Below are 23,720 nucleotides of genomic sequence, written 5' to 3' on the forward strand. Positions count from 1 at the left end.
TTACTTTACAAATTTAGTCAAAGAATATAGAAATATCATTTTTAAATGTAATATAAGTGTGGTTGTTTATGCACATAATATGTTGTTTGCTGTTATGGGAAGTGAGTTTGTACATTTACTCAAATATTCTACCCAATTACAAGTTTGAGGTACTTTTACTTTTAAATTTTTCCATTTTATGCAACTTTATAGTACATTTCATAGTAATGAAACACTTTATAGTACATTTCATAGTAATGAAACACTTTATAGTACATTTCAGAGGGAAAAAATAACATTTATTGTTTATTTTACTACTTTTGTCTGTTCGCATCTGTAGATTTCTTCTAAATTCACCAAAATGTATCATAAGATAATGCCTAATTTGCATATTTAAACATAACATTTTAGAAAACTTTTAATACAAAAAATAATTGTCTTAATGTCAGTAATCAACTGGATAAGTTTCATGTTGATATCTATTAGTTAATACGTTAATACGTCAACAAAATGAAACAATATTTTTGAGTATGGCTTTGGACTTTGGCTTTTTCCAAAGTTCCTGTTTTGGAAAGATATGCAAATTAGCACATATTTGATAAGATAAAACCTAATTTGCTTATTTAAACACAAAAAGAATCCAACATTTCATAGCAAAAGCAAATGTTGAAAAAAAGTCTAAGAAATGAATGCAGCTTTGTTTCTTCTTTCTTGCCTCAATTATTTATCACAAGACAGGAAAGCAGGACTTTTACTTGTAATTAAGTATTTAATATTTTAGTACTTTTCTTTTATCTACAGTTAATGGTCTGTGTTTTTCTCCCTCACACCACTGGTCATGTGTGTGTGACGCTGCCCAAAGGCACTTCCTCTTCCAGTCTGGTATTATTCATAATGATGGTTTTTTTATCAGCATGTTATTTTGCCAAATATATAAAGAGTCTCACTGTTCTTGTCCAGGAATGCTGCATCTTCTGTTGCATCTAATAACCTCCTGGACTAAAATGTACAGTACCAATCTTTATTTGGCCCCCCCACAGACACCCCTATAATAAGGGTTCTACCCAAAGAGCGGATGTTCTACATCTCTGAAGAATCTATTTTGGAAGAAAGTGGTTTTCAACGATTCTTTGTATATAAGAAGTGGACACTTGTCATGATGTCACCCATTGGTTTGTGGACTTCCAGTTTTATAGCCTCGAGTTCTGCTCTGCTTTATGGCCTATTTGACTCTAAATGGAGCATCATTTACTAAATGTAGTAGGAGACATTGCTCCTCTCTGTTCTGGAGGAGTAACCCTATAGCTCCATGTTTTAATCAGACGTCAAAAAGTGTAGCCGATGCGGAAGCGTCTTAAAACCTGCATTCTCTCTCCTGTCCACCAGGGGGCGACTCCTCTGGTTGTATAGAAGTCTATGAGAAAATGACTCTACTTCTCTCTTGATTTATTCCCTCAGTAAACATTGTAAACATGAGTTTATGGTCTCAATCTCTAGTTTCAAGTCTTCTTCAATACAGCATGATGTTCATTTAGTAAATGATGCTCCATTTAGAGTCAAACAGACCATAAAGCAGGGTATGCTGTAGGGCGGGGCTACACACTGATTGACAGGTCTCTACCTTCGTTCACTGGTTGCAAAAAACCAAGATGGTGATGGCCAAAACGCTGAATTCCAGGATCTACAAACCAATTTGCACTACTTTTTGGACATGTAAAACTATCTTTTGAAATGACAAACATCATATGAGTAATTCATGACACAAATCAAACGGGATGAAGAAGGTTTTTGTCCCTCGTTGTTGACTACAGTACTTTTTTAAATAAGGTATGATGTTGTTCCATCGGAAAGGGGCGGGACTTCGCCTCTGTGAGAGTGACACCTGATAAATCTGTTATTATTACTCATGTTGTTTCTGTTCGTTTGTTTCATACTTTAAAAACCACAGAGAGCCTGTTATTCTTTTTTTACATTATAAATCATTTATTGAAATATAAATCATCTGAATGTACATGATGTAACATATTGAAACATAGTAATAAATCATCATATTGGGTGTGATTACCTATTATTACAGATACTGTACCGTCATCAACACGTCGCTCACCCGCCGGCACAAACATTCACATCCACGCGGGTTTATTACACATCTAGAGCCAAAGCAGGACCTTTCTGTAGTACTTCTTTCTTTCTTTTTTCTTTTTTCTGCAACATCCAAAACAAAATAGAGGAAAAAACGAGGAAAAGTGCGACAACTGATTGCAGATTATATCACAGTCAACAGGAAGAGGCAGTGGCACAGCTGGTACAGTAGCTGGAGGATAAGAAAGGATTACACAGAGTCTACACATAAACTGATGTATAACATCGACGTGAACCTCTAGTCCATCTAGTGTCTGAGTTTAACTAGAACCTTCTAATGGAGAGCTGCAGGAATGAGGAAATGAGTCGGCATTTTTACACTTCCAGTTCCCTGGTCTAAAGACAATGTGTTTTTTGAATGTCTGAAGTAAGGTTTGTGTTTAACACAAGCTGAAGAGATTCTAACGTTTTGTTCTACGATATAAAATAGGTCAGTTAATACCCCTCTGGTGAATTTAGAAGCTTTTACGTGTCTTAAAATGAGTCTGAATGAGACGACTAAACGCCAACACTAGACGTCCTTTAGCTTATTGGCGGAGACGTGAAGTCATGTGACGGGTGGAGTTCCTCTGGTTGTATAGAAGTCTATGAGAAAATGACTCTACTTCTCTCTTGATTTATTCCCTCAGTAAACATTGTAAACATGAGTTTATGGTCTCAATCTCTAGTTTCAAGTCTTCTTCAATACAGCATGATGTTCATTTAGTAAATGATGCTCCATTTAGAGTCAAACAGACCATAAAGCAGGGGATGCTTTAGGGCGTTAAGTCCAAATATGGTCACTTCTGTTCACTGGTTGTAAAAAAACAAGATGGCGACGGACATAAAGCCAAACTTGACCCTTCAAAACGGCAGTCCACAAATCATGACGACTACGTCCACTTCATATTTACAGTATTTGTTTTATAGCCTAACGCTTTTTAATTCTGCTGATTGTATTTACGCTTCAAGAATCATAAAAGTGGTGTTGATTTGTGAAGATTATCTTGATGAACAAACATGTATCATAAATGTTTGTTTGCCACAGAGGTCATTTTCTGTAATAAACTAAAATCCAATAAAATAATCTCTTTGTCTTTTTGTCGAGGGAACCAGTGTGTTGCTGACACGTCATCGCTGCGACACTTTAAAGACGTCAGACCTCAGATCAAATATGAGACCGGAGGACTGAACCTGCTGCTCAAGCTCTTGGATATAAAGAACTTTTTGCCGTGTTTGCTGACATGATGAACTTGATTTCTCTTTCATCTCTTTCATTTCCTCATTTTTGTTGTAGCTTAAATGATTACTATCCATATCAAACATTAAAAACATGATAAAATATGAATATTTCTAATCCGCAAATATCTTCAAAGACTATATGCTGTCCATTATATGACGGTAAATTTGATTCCTATTGGAGGAAAATGTGTTATAATTGCTTTGTTGCCATGGATTCATCAGAAGCCTTGGCTCCATTGAGGGTGCAGAAGCTTGATATGTGCTTACATAAAATAACTGTTATCCCAATAACTCTCTCTTATATAAAAAACAACAACTCTGGAGCTATTTACAATACAATCACACTTCGTTTTTTGTTTCTCTTCAAAGCCCACGTGACACATGTGACTGAAGTCTGCAGGGTTGACATTTGGGAACATAATTCTTTTCTATTTGGGGCGACATAAAAGCTCTATTCTCAAAAACCACGGTATTCACAAATAACACACGTTTACACAATGATGAAGTACAAAAATAAATTTTGAATTACCGCACGTGTTCCGCTATTAAAAAAAACAGTATATGGTCGCATCGTACGCCAAAAAACAAAGTCCAGATTTTGTGCTTTTAAATCTGAGTATTGCTACTGATTGTGCCAGCATCAGGTGCTTCTTCTCTTGCAGCAGGTGAGTGTGAAGTGAGTTTACCTGCCAATGCTGTTGCTAGTATTGGACTCCTTTAGTCTAGTGCATCTGTAGTGGTTAAATATACATATATATGTATCATATGTATGATATCCTGTGGCGTTGAGTTCGTCCCTTCTTGCTTATATTGCTGTTAAAAGAATGCCCGATAGAATAAAGCTCTGCAAATTATAAAAAAAAGGTCTTTTAAAGTCCGACACGCAGGCTCGCTGGTTCTTTGAGTTCCTTAAAGTGTCACGTTCTCTTTGACGCTCAGTCACTCCTCCAGCCCAACAGGGGGCAGCGTCCAGGGAGAAGTGAGGGCCGTAGAGTCACCGCATCCAGACGGGGAAGTGGTTTTTGTTCTGTCCTCTGAATGGGCGGTCCAGGAAGAGGAGGAGGAGGAGCAAAGGGTAGACAGCCAGAGTCTTTGGTTTTTCCTCTGTAGTTTCCTGCGTCCTCACAGCCCCCCCTCGATGTTTCTGATCTACAGACGGGGCGCTCGTCACAGGAAGCTGTCCTCCCCCAGGTCACTGCAGTCCAGACACATCTCGTCCAGCAGCGTGATGTCCTCCAGAGTCTCACCCTCGCGCTTTGCATAGGTGGAGCTGCTGGAGCCCGTCTCGATGGCGCTCTCCTCGGACGTCTGAGATCTGCAGAGGACACGAAGAACACAAGTTAGCGTTGATAAGTGGAATACCACGTGGAGCTCAGGGTGGAAACCTCCAGGTCTGAAAAAGTGAAGCCAATGTGCATTCTCTCTAATGTCCACCAGGACAACGAGAAGTGCAGCACAGAAGTGATTTCTAAAAGGTGGTGCATAACACACTGATTATCAAGATGCCTCTTCCTCAAAACAGTTTTAGTTCCTCTTCATCGCTTCCTCCAGTAGAATTGGATCAAAATATCTGTTCGAATTGCCCCATAAATGACATTCGCACCTGTAAAATGAAGTTGACTCGACATATCTGTATATCTAGGTGTAAGCTCTTGCAAAATGACTCATTAAGATGTCATTTTTGATTGCTAATTATCAATTACCCGTTTTTAAAAGGGATATTTACGGTCCTTGATTATGATTGGCTGAACCATGTTCAAACCTGTTTTAAAATGCTCATAACAAAACTATATACTTATAACAAAACGTCAGATTTTATTGTACACTTTGATTTACAAGTTGACCTCAGCGTGGATACGTGACTGGAAGCAGGCGGCAACCACTGGGTCTGAAAAGTGAAGCCAAAGCTTCATGTGTTAAAGCTGCATTCTCTCTCCTGTCCATCAGGGGGCGACTCCTCTGGTTGTATAGAAGTCTATGAGAAAATGACTCTACTTCTCTCTTGATTTATTCCCTCAGTAAACATCGTAAACATGAGGTGATGGTCTCACTCTCTCGTGGAGGTAAATGTTTGTGTTTACCCGTGTCGGTTCCTCTTTCCATACTCGTCGTCAGAGACGGGGTCCAGGTCTGGGAGGGGGATGATGTATCCGCTGTCGGAGCTCAGCCGCTGCTCGTCGAAGCCGCTCTCCCGGTCCTTCAGCTTGCTCGGGTTCTTGTAGGCGATGCCGATGTAGGCGTCGTCGTTCTCCACGCACACCCGGGTCACAGCCGGGTGGTCGCTCTTCAGGAACTGGTGGTTCACCCTCTCGTAATGCTGCGTAAGAAAACAGACGGACACGTAGGAGGTCAATGCAGAGCACAGGATCACTAAAGCTCTCAGTGACGCCTCAGGAGAACCGAGGTATGAGGGTGTGATCGCTGGTTGTGCTACCAGCTGGATGGTGCTGCCAGCTGGATGGTGCGATTACTCCCTCCCCCCCGGGCCGTTAAAACGCTGCGAAGGAGGCAGAGGTACGACTGTTTTGATGTGCCATGTGTGACGTGGAGCTTAATGGGGTAATTAAGGTTGGGTGGTGGAGGCGAGAACCGGAGTGCTGCGTCATTACCCGCTCTGACATCCAGCTGCTCTCTAATCACTTGTTAGCTTCACAGACACACAGAGAGGCCACAGAAACACCCATAATGCACTCTGGGAGGAAGTGGAAGGGGGCTTTTAAGTGAGATACTTTTTTTAAACCTGCACTTTGCTCGGCAACACGACTCGAAGCAAAAGCGCTTGGAGAGGAGTCAATCATCAGCATGGAAACGTCAAGAAGAAAGAGAGGAACAGAATGTGCGAGGTCCAAGCATAAGGTCAAGAATGAGAGGTGGTGAAGTTAGAAAAACAGGTGTTAGGACTCCAAAGAGGTCAGGGGGAGGCTCACCCTCTTGTAGCTGGAGGGCAGCAGAGAAGAAACAGATTCACTCAGACCCAGGAACGTAGGCCTCTTCTCCTGCTCGCTGTTCCAGCACTTCATCATCATCTCATACCTGAGAGAAACACAGGCGATGTTACCTTTGAGAACTCTGTCCTGTAGCTTGTAATTTTGCCGTGAATCACGTTATGCAATGTACATCACAGATCAGAATCAAACTGTTCTGAGTTCAACACATCTGACATGATGATAGCGATCACGTACACGTCATCAGGCGCATGCTCCGGCTTGGCCATCCTGTATCCGCTCTTGATCTTGTTGTAGAAGCTTGAATCCACGACCATGCCCGGGTATGGGGTTCCACCTTCAGAACAACAAGAAACAAAACAGATTCTCATCATCCAACTCCAAACTCAAGGGTTTATTTTCTCCAACGGATGCTTTCCGGTGGCTCACCTAAGGAGAATATCTCCCAGAGCAGGATGCCGTACGACCAGACGTCACTCAGAGTGGTGTACATGTTGTCAAAAATACTCTCTGGCGCCATCCACTTCACTGGCAGGAAAGTCTGCGGGACCACGGAGAGCAAATGTTCAGTATCGCTTGCAAAAAGCAGTTATGGATAAAGAGTGATGAAGCTGTGTTCGAGGTGAGACTTACACTCCCTTTGGAGACGTAGTTGTTGTCGTGCATGATGTCTCGGGCCAGTCCGAAGTCGCAGATCTTCACTATCTTGCCCTGAGAGAGGAGGACGTTCCTGGCGGCGAGGTCCCGATGAACACACTACAAAAAGAAAAGAAGGAGGAAGCAGAAAGGTGAACAGAAGCTCATTACATCACACACAGTTGTTTTTCAACCCTCGTTTCCCAAAGCAACTCATTTTCGCTCCCACAGCTACCGACTGCATCTATTTCTGTAAGTGTTTCATTTCAGCCGAGTTCATTTTTTAATGTCGTTTCATTTTGCTTTATAAAGCGCGGCCTTTGTGTAAACATGCCAGTTGGAGGGATGGCTGCCACCGCCGGATATTTAGGGATAATAACTATGAAGCTGAGTGAATGGCTCCTGGCTGCAGCGGGTCCCTGCCCGGTAATTCTAGCCCTGGCTGTGCTGCTACTATATTCAGCCCCTGGCGGCTCTCCTGAGTGGGCTCAGCAGCCTTCACTAGACCGCTTATCGCCCAACGGCCTCATTCACCCTCTGGCCTGAACCGCTGTCACCATATAGGACAGAATCCACCACCAGCGGGAAGCAGGAATGTGAGGCTGCAGGACCTAAAGCCATGGACGGATTACTGACAGGCCCAGAGGCCCAACAGGTAAGGAGGCCCCCTGGGCTTGAGTCTGTCTGAAGTTACTGCTAATATTACTTGCTGGGAAGTCACAAAGAGACATAAAACTACCAAAAATAAATGCAAAACGACCAAAAAGAGTCACAACCGGACCATAACGAGACACAAAATGGCCAAGACAAGATGCAAAAAGACTACAAAAAGATGCAAAACAAACACAGAGACATGAAATTACCAAATAAAGATGCAAACGGTCCAAAAAGAGAAGCTAAACTGCTGAAAAAGGACGCAAAACAACTACAAAAAGATGCCAAACGACTATAAGGAGATGAAAAAAGACGAAGACGAGACACAAAATACCAAAACAAGATGCAAAGGACCAAAAAGAGACGCAAAACAATAACAAAGAGATGCAAAACAGCTAAAAAGAGACACCGAACAACTACAAAATGATGCAGAATGACTGGAAAGAAATGGAAAAAGGACCAAAAGAAAGAAGAACGTCTACAAAGAGATGCAAAACAACCAATAATATGTCCCTTTGAATCTGTTTCTCTTGGCCTCCCTATGTAGGAGTGGTGGGGGCCCTTCACATGTCGGTGCCAAAGGGGCCCATTGTCTCATAATGTGTTTAGAAAAACAATATGTTTGCATTCATTGCCTCTGTGTGGACAAAACGTACATTCTTGGAAGCCAGGAACTCCATTCCTTTGGCCACCTGGTAGGTGAAACTGAGCAGATCGGTGGTGCTGAGGCCCTCGTTCATGTCCTCTGACAGCAGGTCGTCCATCTCGTCCTCTGATTTAAGAAAACACACAAAAACACAGAGAAAAACAGCCATGAGTATACGTTCATCACGTAAATATAGCACTGGCTGCTCAATCCTGGCTCCTGACTAATGGCAGGGAGAAACTGGGCATTATTATGCGTCCTGCTACAATTATCCTCTCCATGTAATTACAGGGCCGTACCAGGAACTAAATTCTGACAAGGGTGTACCCCTTAAACCAACGCTGAAGCTGAGCCAGTACACACCAGTAGCTGTGAGGGTGAACAGTGTGTGTGTGTGTGTGTGTGTGTACCTTTCTGAGAGGGCGGGTGGTCGTACTCAGACGTCTGGATGTCAGAGTACTTGGAGGGACTGCTCATCTCCAGCATGGGGACGTACTGAGTGTCGGCCTGCTTCATGTCCATGTAGTCTTGTTTGCTCTCGAAGGACAGGATCACATAACTGTGAGCAAAGAGAGAGAACATTGAGCCGTGATGTGGTGATAATACATCATGTAATACATCTTATTCTGTCCCTTAATGTGTGTCCATGTGTGTGTGTGCCCTTTAAATCCCCCCTCTGGCCCGGTGTTAGAGGAAGATGTGGTTGAGTCTGGTACATGGCAGCAGGGATGAAATCATGTTATGGTCAATTTTCGAGGTGTGGTCACTGTGAGTCATCCATCAACCCGAGAGAGAGAGAGAGAGAGAGAGAGAGAGGGCTGCTGTTTCACCACAGACAGAATTAACAGGTACCTCCATTGCAATGAAATTAGGGCTGAAAGCTGAGACCACTTCAGGCTGCGATTTGATTAGTGCGAAGACGGCAGATGATCTCCTCAACCGTGGGGGAAATGGCGATAGAGTTGCCGATTAAGGGGAGAGTGTGTGTGTATGTGAGACAATGGCTGTAATAAACCACGTTTCCACCAAGAATTTGCTGATCATTTCAGTCCCGGGAACTACTTTTCAATGATTTTTAGGCCCGTTGTTGTCTCTGTTTCCATAGCGATCCAAAGGACCTGGCAAATCAATCCGCTGACGTATGAAAAAAGCAACACAACATGTGACGATAGCTGCTGGTGGTTGGAGGGTTTAACACTCTCTCCTGCCAACAGTTCAGAGTGTTTTCACATATTTACTCTAAAAACAATAAACCTTACGTTTTGTCAGCATTTACTGCTGTTGCAGCGACCTGTCAATCACAGTAAGCCCCGCCCTAAAGCATCCCCTGCTTTATGGTCTGTTTGACTCTAAATGGAGCATCATTTACTAAATGAACATCATGCTGTATTGAAGAAGACTTGAAACTAGAGATTGAGACCATAAACTCATGTTTACAATGTTTACTGAGGGAATAAATCAAGAGAGAAGTAGAGTCATTTTCTCATAGACTTCTATACAACCAGAGGAGTCGCCCCCTGGTGGACAGGAGAGAGAATGCAGCTTTAAGACACAACAATCAGAAAATCTCTCTTTTCCTCTTTTCCTGCCTAATTTAACTTTTAGTTTCATCAAACTAAGACAAATGCTCTCCCCTCGTCCTCAAATGCTTCTAAATCGATAATACAGTACTTCCGTGTTTTATGAATGAAGCAGTAAAAGAGTTGAAGCAGCGGCACTGCTGTTTGTGTTTGACCCTGAAAGTTTCTGTCCTTTCAGAAAGTATTACAAACCAAACCTGGGCCTTTTTTTTGGGAGGCAAAACGTCCTCAGGAACCTAATCTCGACTCTGGTCCGACACGGTTGAGTTTATCAAAAGGCTCCTGGTCCCTGAGAATAGTTCCTGCTGTATAAAGGGGTCTTTATATGGGGAAGGTGTATTTCAGCACGTGTGCTTTTGTCCTCTCCCTTATCATTTTCCAAACACGATAAGTGTCTGAATTACAAACCTCCTGCTGCTCTCATCCGCAGGGTTGATCCCGAAGATATCCAGCTCTTTCTTGCTCTTCTCTGGGTTCAGGCTGAGGAATGTCTCCCTGTTCTTGTGGAGGTAGTTGACCAGATCGCCATAGAAACAGTACTCTGTGATGATGTAGATCGGGCCTGGGAACAAAGAGGCAGATAAGAGTCGTGCATCGGCGTCAGTCTGCAGGCTAATCTTATCAGAGAGGCTCGTAAAAGGAGGGCAAGCCTCCACATCCCCATAAAACACCACACCCACCACAGAGCCCAGACCGGAGCTGCCAGTCTCTTTTGGCTGTTAATGGGTGTGAATGTGTGTGTGCAGGTTTGTCTAACAGCATAAATGTGGGTGGCTTTGTGTGTCTCTTGTGTAAAGAGGTGGCTAAATTGCAGGGAAGAGTAAACTTTAAGCTAAGGCGCTGTTTGTGTTTGTGTGAGTGTATTGTTTACCTGATTTGGTGCACGCTCCCAGGAGGTTCACGATGTTGAGATGTGGTCCAAGATGAGTCATGATCTTCAGTTCGGACATCAGGGCCTGCTTCTCGCTGGAGCGGGCCGTGGCTGCAAGGAGGGGTGGGAAAATGTGACTCGTAATGTGGCCAACCAACCACATTCAGCCTTTATCTCGTTGTTAAAAGATGCATTTATGATCCGGCAGATTCTCAACTATCTTCCTTTTTTACCAACTTCTGGAGTAGTTGCATAAAATCAGCTGTCAGGGAGGTTTTGCACATATTTCAGTGTTTTCAGTAGCATCTTTTGTGCCCCTGATTTTTATTTATTATTGCAGAGTTTTAAAGGTTTATTAATTCATTACAGGAGTTTTCAAAGGCCTCTAACACAAACCTGTCTAACACTGTTGTTTGGCAATTTGGCAGCATTAAAAGAATGCTTAAAATCCCCCTAAAATCAAAAATATATACTTCTCCTCTTACTTGTAGAGCTATTTATCAGTCTAGACTGTTTTGGTGTGAGTTGCAGATTGTTGAGCCTTCTCTGTAATATAATAGGACGTGATTAAACTTGGCTCAAAGCGCCAAAATAATACACCTGAAAAACTTTCCATAAAACATTACCCTGTTACTGAAGATAATCCAAAGAGGTTGTTGCATGACCATGAAAACTGGTTAAAACACACCAAAACAATTGAGATGGCGATATTATACTCCAGGTAAGAGGACAAATATGTATTTTTGATTTTAGGACGAGCTGTTTTGAACCTTATTTTAGGCATCTAACCACAAACCCAATCAAAACACTCACTAACTTCTCACCTAGCCACACCCTAGAACTCGTGAGCTTCACTGCTGTAGAGACGCATATGAAATGACTTGTAACAACGAGTCTTTAATCTGTTGAACTCACGTTTCAACATCTTCACTGCCACCTTCATGACGGGTTGGGAGCGGCTGAGTCCGTACGCGGTGCCCTCCACCACCTTCCCAAAGGCTCCGGAGCCCAGGATACGACCTGGAGGAAGAAGAAACCAGTTATCATCAACGACAAACAAGAGGAACCTCTCTCAAACACAGCCGTACAAACACTTCTGTGCTCTTTGGAAGCCTCTGCTTTCTCATCCGCGACTGAACGTCCCCTTGATCACTGAGTCGAACTAAACCCCCCTTTTCTACCCAAGCAAGATAAGCTCGAGACTTCAAAGCCTACAGCTTGAGCATCGGAATATGACATGTAAGCTCACCGAGCACAAGTCTGTCTCGGGGGAACTCCCATCTGGAGTCGTAGGGAAGCTGCATTGGGTCCACGTAGATGTACTCGTGGCCGTCCGGACTCACGGACTCTATGACCCTCCAGCGGATCTCGTAGCGTGGTTTCTGAAGGACAAAACACATGTAAGAGCCAATTAATTAAGACTGTTAAATCCGCTAATGTGTGTCATATTTGGGACGGTTTGAACAGCAATTTTCCTAACAGCCTTGCAGTGTTTTGTTTGTTATGATCAGGAGACTTTTGCTTTGGGTAGGAGTGTTGCTGTTTGGTGGATAACCAAAAAAAGCACAGATTTTGGTAAAACAATTGCAAAAAGAGCAAACTTTTAGTAGAATATCTAAAAGTTTACCATAGGTTTACAAAAAAAACCTCCTGTTTTCTTTACTTGCATTCACATTCATATTTAGTGACAATGTTTTGGTACACCTTTAACCGGGTTACTCCTCGGAAAAGTGAAAGTAACCTGATGAAAGTCAAAGTACCGAAACATTGTCACTAAATATCTCTGAATGCAAGTGAAGAAGACATTTATAACAACTGATTGTGGGGTTTTATGAAAGTTTGCATAGTTGTCATGCACGTTTCCTGTATTCCTGCACAGCAATTTTCACACCGAATCAGGAAATTTAGTCTTGACTTTGCCAGGCTACTTTGCTCCCAAAAAACAAATCTCCCAATTACATAAACAAGTGCAGAAGAACATATGAACACGTGAGAATGAATGCAGAATGGTTCCAACAATACCTGTTTCCAGATAATAACCAAGACAATGAGTGAGATGATGACAATGACCAGCAGCACCAGCACAGCAGCAGCTACAGTCAGCTCTGGGTGAGGGCCTGTTCAGGGGGGAGAGCCGCCGGTCACACATGGTTGTTTGTTGTCGTGACAACATGAAATGCTTTCAATGAAACACGTGTTGCATAACAAATGTTGTGTGTCAGGGCTAGGAAACAAGTCAATCCGTAGGGTTTCCAGATTACTGGGACTAAAAGGTCTGCTGGGGAGATAACATGGAAGAAGGGGAGGAAGGGTCCAGGCACTGGTTTAGGGGGAGTGGGGGAGGATGGGGGTGTAAAGCTCATCTGGAAGGACCAAATTACTTAACGATGTCTTTCTTTCCTGAATTAGCCTTCACAATAAAAGCCTCCCATCAGCTGTCTCACCACACACTCATCATCTGACAGCTGCTGTAACGCTGTCACACTCTGAGTGTCGGACATGGAAGCAACTTCACAACAACAACAAACGGCAAATGTCAAGTGACTTCAGGGGGAACAAACAGTGTGTGTGTGTGTGTGTGTGTGTGTGTGTGTGTGTGTGTGTGTGTGTGTGTGTGTGTGTGTGTGTGTGTGTGTGTGTGTTCTTACCGTTGGACACCAGTTTGACCTCCCTGCTGACGGCGGCCATCTCGTTCCTGGCCAGGCAGCGCACCGCCAGCGTGCTCTCCAGGTGACCAAACATGACCTGGCTCTCCAGGTTGTTATCCTCGTCGAAGTGCGAGTCCATGGTGACCTCCGTGGAGTTGGCGGGGAGCGGCACCCAGGCGGACGAGTCGTTGGCACAACTTGAGCGAAGGACGAGAGATATATAATGTCAATCAAAGTGTCACGGCTGATCGAAAGCATCTCTGTTGGTGCTCTGAAGAAGACAGAACTTACTGTTTGATGTTCTTGCAGACGAACCACTCCACCACCGGAGTGGGCTGCCCTCTGGTGATGCACACCACAGACTGGCCGGTGGCTGAGCCGTGGTGGATGTCCATCAGGTCCACAATGACTGCAGGCACTGTAACACAGGCGGACAGCAATGGGGGTTAGACTCCTCTGGTTGTATAGAAGTCTATGAGAAAATGACTCTACTTCTCTCTTGATTTATTCCCTCAGTAAACATTGTAAACATGAGTTTATGGTCTCAATCTCTAGTTTCAAGTCTTCTTCAATACAGCATGATGTTCATTTAGTAAATGATGCTCCATTTAGAGTCAAACAGACCATAAAGCAGGGGATGCTTTAGGGCGGGGCTACACACTGATTGACAGGTCGACACCAGAGACGTATAAGGCATTAAACATTTTTTCAGAGTGTCTTCCCTAGCCTCCTAACTTCACTGCAGGTCTTATCTTTGTACCACCAGTTTGTCCAAAAACTTAAGATATATACCCATATTTGCAGCATGTATATATACATCAGTGCATCAGAAAAAACAACCTTTTAAAAGGACTGCAGCAGAAAGAAAATTGATGGAAAATAAAACACGCTTAATAAATAAGACAAAGTATGCATATATAAATGTGCATAACTTCAGAGGAGGTCATTTGAGACTAATGTGTGAGAAAAAAACAGTAACTGGCGTCGCATGCAAGGACATAAAGGGGCATTCTGACCTTTGACCTCCAGGATCAACTCAACATCACGTCTGTAGTCTCCGTTCTCCACCCGCATGGTGTAGTTCCCGCTGTCCTCCTCTTTGGCTCGGATCAGGGTGAGAACACTCGAGTAGCTAAGCAGAGCGACAAAAAGAAGACACTGCAATAAACTCAAAGTCGTGGAGGGTTCACAGTCGCACCGTGAGGCCTTAATGACAGACCTGGTCGACCAGAGGGAACTTGTCATTAGTCGACCTCGTGTGAGGGTCTCACCTGGTCTCGCTGAGCTGCCGGAGGCTGGTGGAGATCTCCGCCGTCACGTCGCTGAGCGGGACGCCGTCTTTGAGCCAAGTGACGTGAGCGCTGGGGAAGGAGCTGATTTCAGCCTTGAACTCTCGAACCTCATCCAGCTCCGCCGATTCATATTCTCCAAACTCGGGCCGGACGGACATGATCTCCCGCGCTGTTAGAAAGAAAAGCCGACAGCCAATCAGCACTCGTTCAGAGAGAAGTTATAAAATAAACACTAAAAGAAAATACAGCTTTCATACCAAAAATTCGAATGACCAGCTCCTTTGTCTGGCTCTCGTTGCTCATGATGTCGGTGATGGAGCACGAGTAGATGCCGCTGTCTTTGTCTGAGGCCTGTGGGATGGTCAGAGTGTAGCGGATCTCCTGATCCTTCTTGTTCTCTTGCACTGTTTTGATCCCACGATTAGCCTGTTAAACAGAAAAGGAACATCAGGAACTTTGAGCTTAGAGCTGCAGAGATTATTCGATTGGTTGGTTTCTTTTCTCCTCTGTGAGAGTAAACTGAATATCTTTGAGTTGTGGACGAAACAAGACATTTGAGGATTTTTCTTGGGCTTTGATAAACACAGTTTCTCATCATTTTCTGACATTTGATAGACCAAGCAACTAATCGATTGAAGAAAAAAAGTAAAACGTCTCTGAATCCAGCTTCTTAAATGTGAATATTTTCTGGTTTCTTAACTCCCCTGTCACAGTAAAATTAATGTATTTGAGTTTTGGACAAAAAAAGACATTTAATAGACTGCATTTTGGTATTCAGAAAAACGCCATTTCTCATCATTTTTGACATTTAATAGACCAAACAACTTTTTTTAAGAATTAAAAAAAAAAAAAATCTGATTCCAGCTTTTTAAATGAGAATATTTGCTGGTTTACTAACGGCTTTGTGACAGTAAACTGAATATTTTTGAGACATTTGACAAGATAAGAAATTTCATCTTGAGATTTAGGGAAAACTACTTGATAGTTTTCATAATTAATAAAGACATGTTATCGACAAAACAACGAAGCGCTACAACCTTACAATATTACTTTTGGAGACTGGCACCAAAACCCTCAGTTTGAATCTTTTTTTTTATGTTGCCTAGCGTGACTTGGTCCTCACCAGTTTTCCAGGGTATTTCCAGTGGTCCTCCAGAATCTCAGATCCCCGAGCCAGACAGGTGACGACGATGGTGTCTCCCAACAGCAGAGCGGACCGTTGTGCCATCAGCTCAACATGCAGAGAGCCACCTGAGATGCAACGATTAACATCAGCAACATGTGTGAGGAAAAAAAAGAAAGCATGGAGCTGACTGGTTGAATCTGAGAGGTGAAATGTCTCACCTGCCCAGCCGTGGACGATGTATTCCCCGCTGTAGTGTTCCTCTCCGTTAACGAGAGCCTTGCAGACGTAGGTTCCAGCGGTGAAAACTCCCAGAGCGCCCCTCTTGCTGTCGTAGACGCTGGTAACAGGCTGCTGGGTGTCGACATTAACCAGTGTCACGTTAGCACTGGGATCGGACACCCGACACTGGATCTCCATATCCTCGTGGTCAAACAGGAAGTGGTTGCCATAAGGCACCAGCAACGGCACAAAGGGAACATCTGGATCTGGAGATGGGAGTAGAAGAAGTTTCTCAGATCAGATAATCAAAATAAATAAAATAAAACACACATAAAAGCTCAAAGCTGCTGCGTACCTGGCACATAGATGTAGATGCTGCTGTCCTCCACGTCCTCCGTGGTGTTCCGGCTGTAGAAGCAGGTGTAGTAGCCGGTGTGCGTCGCCGTGGCGTTCTCCACGGTGACGGAGGTGACGAACAGGCCGCTGTTGTCCTCCCGCGTTTCCTCGTGCGCGTCGAGCGGCGTCATCCAGCCGAGTTTGGCCTCTCCGCTACAGGTCAAGGTGAAAGCAGTGTGGAGGGGCACCACCAGCTCCTCCACCTGTGGCAGCAGCACGGGGGCGGAGGATGGAGGGAACATCATAGCAGTGGGGGCTGAAAGAAAAAGACGTGTACAGGATTCAGTCACAGATCACAAAATCCTTCCTTCCTATCTATCCATCTATATATGTACCTACCTACCAATCTATCTATCTATCTATCTATCTATCTATCTATCTATCTATCTATCTATCTATCTATCTATCTATCTATCTATCTATCTATCTATCTATCTATCTATCTATCAGTATCTATCTTACCTTTCACTTTGACTGTGAAGGAGAACTGAGCAGTGCGAGAGCCGCTGAGGGCCGTGATGGTGTAATTCCCGTCGTCTTTCACCAGAGGCTGTCGTAATGTCAGAACGCTTTCATACCTGCCAGAAAAAACAAGCAAATATCTCAAAATAGCTCAAACAGCTGGACCAGATATAAGTGACAACAGCGACAATCTATTTAATTCAATTCTATGTTTACATGCTAGATTTTTATTTTCATGTGAATGTTTTCGTCAATTTGTTGCTGCATTAAAAAGGTTTACATTTAAATTCCTGTTAATTCTAACAATTTCTTATTTTATTAATGAATAAATATTCCGTAGATATTATATCCATGTATTTATTTGTTACATTTTCTTTCACAAAGTTAGGAAAGCAATGTTTACGTGAAGTCTGAGGATAAAACAATGATCCCCGTCTCTGCCACACAGTGAGGCATACAGCTTATGATTTAAAACACTAAACTAACCATCTCACGGCTACAGCTTCACATTTAACCGTGAACAAAAGAGAGCGGTATCTTCTCATAAACCAGATTAGCGTATTTCGCCCCAAATGATTCCTTTAAACTTCTTAATGGCCGTCAGAGCAGAAACAAAACCAAAAACTCATCCATCGACATATTAACAAATCACAAACTTTATTCTCACCAGTTCCCGTTCACGTGGCTAGTCTTGGTGAGGACGTAGAAGCTCTGTGACAAGTCTTTGCCGTCCTTCATCCAGGTGACTTTGGGAGCCGGGTCGGCATTGATGAGGACGATGAACTCCGTCTCCTCTAAGAGGCTGATGAACTCCGTGGCCTGAAGCCCACCGTGGTCCAGAGCGACGAAGGAATTCTCCTCTGCAGAGAGAGAAACAGAAAAAGAAATGGGTGAAAAGAGGATTGAAGATCAGAGAGGTGAAGCGGAGGCCTGACACACACACACACACACATCTGCTGGAGCCATCCCATAAAACACAGTAGCTGATGTTGAAAGCAGAGGTGAAGCTTTACAGCCGGACGGCAGAAAATGACTTCCACACACATAATGTGAAACCACGGCAGATTTAACTGGATGACGATATTACATGTGGATTACGTGGGTGGCGTTTTTTCACTTTATAACAGTTTGGCTGGAAAACACAGAGAGGCTTACCGAAGACGGTGACCGCCACGCTTCCGGCTCTGACCTCCCCGCTCGTCTCCTCGGCGACGGAGCACTCGTAGACGCCGCTGTCCTGAGAGGTGGCTTGTGGGATGCTGAGGGTGTAGACGACCCGATCGGGAAAAGTCTGCTTCATCTGAACTGCATCCACCGCCTTTAACAAACAGAACAAAAACACGCAATTTAGATCCTACTCACCGGAATAACATAAAAAGAAACCTCTGTAATAGAGATATTAGAGAGTTTGTTTTTTCATTTTACAGCTGTGAGATTCGTTGCGTCGTGCTCAGGAGGGCTAATGGTTAAAACACTTGCTCGGCTAAAGGAGATAAATCAGGATCACAGAGCCGTTTAAAAACACTGTAATTGCATCAGAGAGGAAAACCAGGAGTCCAGCGTTCCTGGACTCTGGAAAAGGGATTAGAGGAATCCCCAATGCAGAGAACCAGACCGTGAATTAAGAATCTGGATATAAATATAAACAAAAAAAGCACATGAAACTCCGTCAGCGGGCACTTAAAAAAAAAAGAAGCATTAACTGTTTAGCTGGCTGTCATGTGCAGACAGCATATGTCCTACAAGTCTTAAGGTCACCGGGGTCAAAGGATTTACGACCCTTGTTACTTCTTTTGAACTGCCTGCTCCCCTCGAGCCATTTGTCCTGAACTTCCTGTCAGCGTCTCTCGTACGGGGTTGACTCCGCAGCAGGAGCTGTTCTTGGCCGAACCGTCCTCGTGATGAAGACGCAACCTTCGGTCGCTGCTTCCCTAACACATACTTTGTAACCACTAAGGGGCCGTTCTTTAGAGCTATATTCCACCAGCGGGTTCAGGTCCAAAACCATTATTCGCTAATTTAAGGCTCAGTGCTGCTGTGTGGGAGGGAATGACATGGAAATGTGACAAGGGGTTGAAGGAAAAAGTGCAAGAAAAGGCTGAGACGGTAAAGCTTATTATGGGTGAAGCCATAGAGGAGAAGGGATAGGAACTAAAAACACACACAGAGAGAAAAAAGGAAAATAAAAAGGGCTGCGTCTTGCCTGTTTTTTCGGATGCAGCCACTGCTGATGGAAGTTCAGTCCGGTGGGAGCGACACATGTGATGTTGAAGGGCTGCCCGGCTCGCACCGTCTCCACACTGGCTTTCACCTTCACGTCAAAATCCTCTAAAGGGACCACCAGAGAGAATATCAGTATATAGTATATCAGCGCCGTCGTCTCACAGCTCCCATGATAGTGACAGCTTGATTACCGTGAGCTCATTCAGCACCGACACACACACAGACTGAAACCAGACGCGTTAAGTCATCTCCCTCTGTGATAATGACATAATGTCACAGCTCTCATGCAGTGAGATCGCCCTGCAGCCACGGACGGATTATCAGACAAAGGGGCCCCTGAGCACAGACTTGTAAAAGGCCCCCACCACCTCTACTACATAAGAACAAGAGCCACAGATTCAAAGAGACATACTTTTTGGGTGGTTTACCATCTCTTTGCGTCTCTTCATAGAAGTTTTGCATCTATTTTTGTTGTTTTGTGCCTTGTTTTGGTCATTTTGCATCCCTTTGTAGTCGTTTTTGTGCCTCTTTTGGGTCGGTTTGCATCTCTCTGTAGATGTTTCACAAGTCTTTTTGGACATCTTACATCTCTTTAAAGTCATTTTGCGTCTCTTTTTGGTTGTTAAGTGTCTCTTTGTAGTTGTTTTTTGTCTCTTTATGTTCAGTTTGCATCTCTATGTAGTCGTTTTGATTCTCTTTTAAGTTGTTAAGTGTCTCTTTTGGGTCGGTTTGCATCCCTCTGTAGATGTTTCGCATGTCTTTTTGAACGTTTTACATCTCTTTAAAGTCCTTTTGTGTCTCTTTTTGGTTGTTTGTATCTCTCTGTAGACGTTTTGTGTCTCTTTTTGGTCGGTTTATGTCTCTTAGTATTCGTTTTGTGTCAGTTTTTGTTCAGTTTTCATCTCTTTCTAGTCGTTTTGTGTCTCTTTTGGGTCGGTTTGCATCTCTCTGTAGATGTTTTGTGTCTCTTTTTGTTTGTTTAGCATCTTTTTGTAGTCGCTTTGTGTCTCGTTGTGGTCGTTTTGTGTGAACTTTTGCTACATTCACATCTCTGTGGTAGTTTTTAGTCTCTTTGTGACTTCCCAACAAGACATTAGTTAGCAGTAACCTCAAACAGAAGCATTGGCCCAGGGGCCCCCCAATCAGTTGGGACCCTGGGCCGAAACCCAGCAGGCCCCTTCAGTAATCTATCCATGCCTGCAGACCTCTCATTGTAAACAGACTTGGGGATTGATTCCAGCTGTACAGTTTTTGAATCTGTTTCATATTACTTTAAGTGCTTTTTGAAAACTCAAAAATAAAACTAGAATTTAAGAATATATCATAGCAAATCTATGAAATGTCCCTCTGTGGACACTCGTCTTCTTGACTCACCCTCGTTCACCACGGTGTAAATGGCGCTGGTCATCGTCTGGCCGTTCACCACGGTTTCACACCGGTACTGCCCCGGCGACAGGTTTCCAAAGAAGCCCATCTTGTTGTCGTAGAGGGCGGACATCTCCTCTCCACTGGCGATGCTCCTCAGGATGACGTGAGAGTAAGGGTTGGACACTCGGCAGGTGATGGGGACCCCCATATTCTCCATGGGGACTACCAAGTTTTCGGGGGTCTCTGGGACGAAAGGAACCTGAGGATCTAGATTTGTGGGAAAGCAGAGGGAGAAGGTCACAATTGGTTTCACTGAAAAGCATCTGTGTGAGTCATTGTTTTACGCTTCACTATGTCATTTCTGAAAGAAGACAAAACATTTCTCAAAGAAATGAAAAGTTTCATTCATAAGCTGTAAAACGCTCAGCCTTTCCTGGTCTAATATGACCATGTTATCCCAATGTGTTTAATAATATAATATAATATTATCCCAATACTTTTTAACTTGTGACCAGTTAGTTAGTCTCACTTTAAATGTCCACACAGTGCAGAGTGCTGCAGGGATGATTCCAGTTCCCTTGTCTCACAGTCTATCCGTGCGTCCCGATGCCCGTACTAACATACTATTTAGTATGCCAGAAATGGATTTAGTATGTCCCAGTCATAGGTCCCTATACATAGTACGTAAAATGACGTTTTGCCACGAAACACAAGGATGTTCTACTACATCAGGTTGCATTTTTCACATTGTTTTTTCTGGCTATTCTGACCCACAATCCTTTGCGCAGCAGATTAAAGAGGGTCAAAGTTATGTCCAAATTGAACACGTACTGCACGCAACAGCACGTACTTAGTGTGTACGAAAGTTAAAGGACAAAGTAAAGGATTTTGAAGAGCGCTAATGTGTTTTTTGATTTCTTTTAATTAGATGACTGAAATAAGGTCAATATTAAAGAATGTATCCGTAAAAACTCATCTTGTGAATTTTGAAGCTTTTACGTGTCTTAAGAAAAAGTGGTGCTCATATAAATCGATTGTTAAACGTTTAAGTGTCCCTAACATGTGTTTAACAGAGTTTATTTACAGTAATAATCCAAAAAAAGGTCGATGGAGAACATGTGCGATGCTGACTTCCGGTTTAGTCTTTTTGGGCGACATTTTGAAAAGAAAAGCGTGTTCACCTGGGACGAAGACGTAAATTCCCGCCTCGTTTTCTTCTTCTGGTTCGCCCTCCTGGAACTCATAGGTGCACATGTAGTAGTCGGTGTTTTCCACGGTGGCGTTGTAAATGAAAAGCGTGGCGGTGTAGTATCCGGGGTACACGAAGGTGTTTTCCGGCAGCGGTTCGGCCCAGATGACGTTCTTTTTACCGGTGCAGCTGATGTTGAACACGGAGTTGGGCCGGAGGATGAACTCTTCTTCGTTGGACACGATGGTAGGTGGCGACAGACTGGAAGCAACTGAAAGATCGTTTTGTAAACATTATTATTATGTATTATAATCATTATTATTATTGTAATTACTGTGTATTTATTATACTTTTTTTAATTAAATTTTTTTATATTGATTAAAATTGGTTTTTTTTTATAACTTACCTGAAACCAGCACCACCAGGAAACCCCCGAAGACCACGCACGTCTTCACCCCATCCATGGTTATGGATGTTCCAGCCTGTAAAGACAGAAAGTCGAGTTATTTAGTAAAGACAGAGCCGTTATTTGGTCCTGATTAGATACAATACCACTGTCTCCACATTCTAAACAATTAGATAACAGTAGGATTTAATCAGTAAATCAATGTTTTGTTGAGTTCTCAGTGTCTCTTGTAATGCACTCTCTTTAATAAACCCACAGAGATTTATAGAGGGGGTTTGGTTTGTGGTTTTTCACATCACTGCATTATAGAAACAGCAGAACTCTACAATCTACCACAGGATTGCGTTAATTCTGTTTTAATTGTAGAATGAAGAGAACAAGACGTTGACATTCCTGTGTGGTAGATTAGAGGACAGGCAGTAAACATGCAGCTGGTCACTAGAGGGCGACACAGTCCACGTTCTGAGGGCATCAAACCTCTTTGGCTCTGATCAGCTCCAGTTTGCCCAGTCGCCTTTCATGACTTTTCTATTTTCGCCTGATTAGAAGAAAAAAAAATCCTCTTTTCAATGCTTTGATGTACTATATTGCTCACCCTGAAACATAAGCATAGAAACTGAGTTTTTTCATGTTTGGCCCCAAGATATTTTCCAATAAAAAGTCTAAAAGACCCCTAATTGAGACTTTCAACCCATCTCACAGAGGCTGCCAGGTTCGGTTTGGTCACGGAGCTCACCAGCAGACATCTATTATGTCTGTCTGTCTGTCTGTCTGTCTGTCTGTCTGTCTGTCTGTCTGTCTGTCTGTCTGTCTGTCTGTCTGTCTGATTGTCTCTGTCTGTCTGTCTGTCTGATTGTCTGTCTGTCTGTCTGTCTGTCTGTCTGTCTGTCTGATGCTGGATCAGAGTGTTCAGTCAGGGGCCACACAGTTTGAAAGGCTCTCACTGAAAAGAAAACGCGTCTAAACCTTTTTTTCAAATATCCATAGCTGCTCTTTCTGAAAGAATCTCTGCTTCAGGAGTAACGAAACTTTTATTTAAATGTGTTAATCTTTTTCTTTCTGTATATATTCTGTATCTTCCCAAAACAATTACAACTTTTTGGCCCCTTTACTTGCAAAGACTTGCATGTTGCCAAACGGCCTAAAATCATCCATCCTAGGGTTACTTTGACTATAATCATCGGGCTTATATATATATAAAGATATATATGTGGGAATCAACTGATGCATTTTGACATGTTTGTGCATTCTCTGTCTCCAACTATCTCTATATTATTGGCATTTCTTTGTGGAGGATCCTGCAGCCACCGCGCGTAAATCTACCCAAGTCAAAGTCAAACTGCCTCCACGTCCTGCTCTCCTGACCCCAGAACAAGGCTCCTCAGAATGTGGCAGACAGTAAATGCATTGGAGCAACAGCTGATAAGACTCGTCTCAACTTTCTGCCTACCCCCCCTGCAGATGGTGATATGGTTCACTTAAATTCCACAACAAAAAAGTTTCATTTCAATGGAAACTATTGTTGAAAAGAGACAAATGTGCACTAAGAAAAAAACACATATATATTTATATTGGAGCAAGCTTTCTGCACAGTCAGTATTCCTTTGGGTAGATGGTTAATGAAGAATGCGTCGTGGCTCCAGAATGCTCTTCTTCTCCTCCTCCTCCTCCTCCTCTTCCTCTTGGATCCACTCAGTCAGACTCATTCCACTTTTTA

The 23,720-nt window shown here is 43.2% G+C and overlaps 1 protein-coding gene across 1 annotated transcript in view; it reads right to left on the bottom strand.

The window, feature by feature from the left end:
* Nucleotides 1–1,957: 1,957 nt before the first annotated feature.
* pdgfra (platelet-derived growth factor receptor, alpha polypeptide) overlaps nucleotides 1,958–23,720 on the bottom strand; it is a 22,451-nt gene continuing 688 nt past the window's right edge. Inside the window, exons 2-29 of the mRNA XM_054602617.1 lie at nucleotides 22,004–22,079; nucleotides 21,590–21,868; nucleotides 20,415–20,675; nucleotides 19,021–19,145; nucleotides 17,973–18,135; nucleotides 17,485–17,677; nucleotides 16,818–16,933; nucleotides 16,315–16,611; nucleotides 15,959–16,225; nucleotides 15,738–15,865; nucleotides 14,872–15,040; nucleotides 14,594–14,783; nucleotides 14,339–14,454; nucleotides 13,614–13,740; nucleotides 13,323–13,519; nucleotides 12,697–12,791; nucleotides 11,924–12,056; nucleotides 11,590–11,694; nucleotides 10,675–10,785; nucleotides 10,212–10,365; nucleotides 8,634–8,782; nucleotides 8,234–8,349; nucleotides 6,921–7,043; nucleotides 6,717–6,828; nucleotides 6,525–6,624; nucleotides 6,270–6,375; nucleotides 5,424–5,659; nucleotides 1,958–4,657 (exon numbers count right to left, since the gene is read on the bottom strand). Of these exons, the coding sequence (XP_054458592.1) occupies nucleotides 4,510–4,657; nucleotides 5,424–5,659; nucleotides 6,270–6,375; nucleotides 6,525–6,624; nucleotides 6,717–6,828; nucleotides 6,921–7,043; nucleotides 8,234–8,349; nucleotides 8,634–8,782; nucleotides 10,212–10,365; nucleotides 10,675–10,785; nucleotides 11,590–11,694; nucleotides 11,924–12,056; nucleotides 12,697–12,791; nucleotides 13,323–13,519; nucleotides 13,614–13,740; nucleotides 14,339–14,454; nucleotides 14,594–14,783; nucleotides 14,872–15,040; nucleotides 15,738–15,865; nucleotides 15,959–16,225; nucleotides 16,315–16,611; nucleotides 16,818–16,933; nucleotides 17,485–17,677; nucleotides 17,973–18,135; nucleotides 19,021–19,145; nucleotides 20,415–20,675; nucleotides 21,590–21,868; nucleotides 22,004–22,061 (4,374 nt within the window). The 5' untranslated portion in view covers nucleotides 22,062–22,079 and the 3' untranslated portion in view covers nucleotides 1,958–4,509. The remainder of the gene's footprint in view (nucleotides 4,658–5,423; nucleotides 5,660–6,269; nucleotides 6,376–6,524; nucleotides 6,625–6,716; nucleotides 6,829–6,920; nucleotides 7,044–8,233; nucleotides 8,350–8,633; nucleotides 8,783–10,211; nucleotides 10,366–10,674; nucleotides 10,786–11,589; nucleotides 11,695–11,923; nucleotides 12,057–12,696; nucleotides 12,792–13,322; nucleotides 13,520–13,613; nucleotides 13,741–14,338; nucleotides 14,455–14,593; nucleotides 14,784–14,871; nucleotides 15,041–15,737; nucleotides 15,866–15,958; nucleotides 16,226–16,314; nucleotides 16,612–16,817; nucleotides 16,934–17,484; nucleotides 17,678–17,972; nucleotides 18,136–19,020; nucleotides 19,146–20,414; nucleotides 20,676–21,589; nucleotides 21,869–22,003; nucleotides 22,080–23,720) is intronic.

This window comes from Anoplopoma fimbria, chromosome 8 (assembly GCF_027596085.1).
Source record: "Anoplopoma fimbria isolate UVic2021 breed Golden Eagle Sablefish chromosome 8, Afim_UVic_2022, whole genome shotgun sequence".
Lineage (NCBI taxonomy): Eukaryota > Metazoa > Chordata > Actinopteri > Perciformes > Anoplopomatidae > Anoplopoma > Anoplopoma fimbria.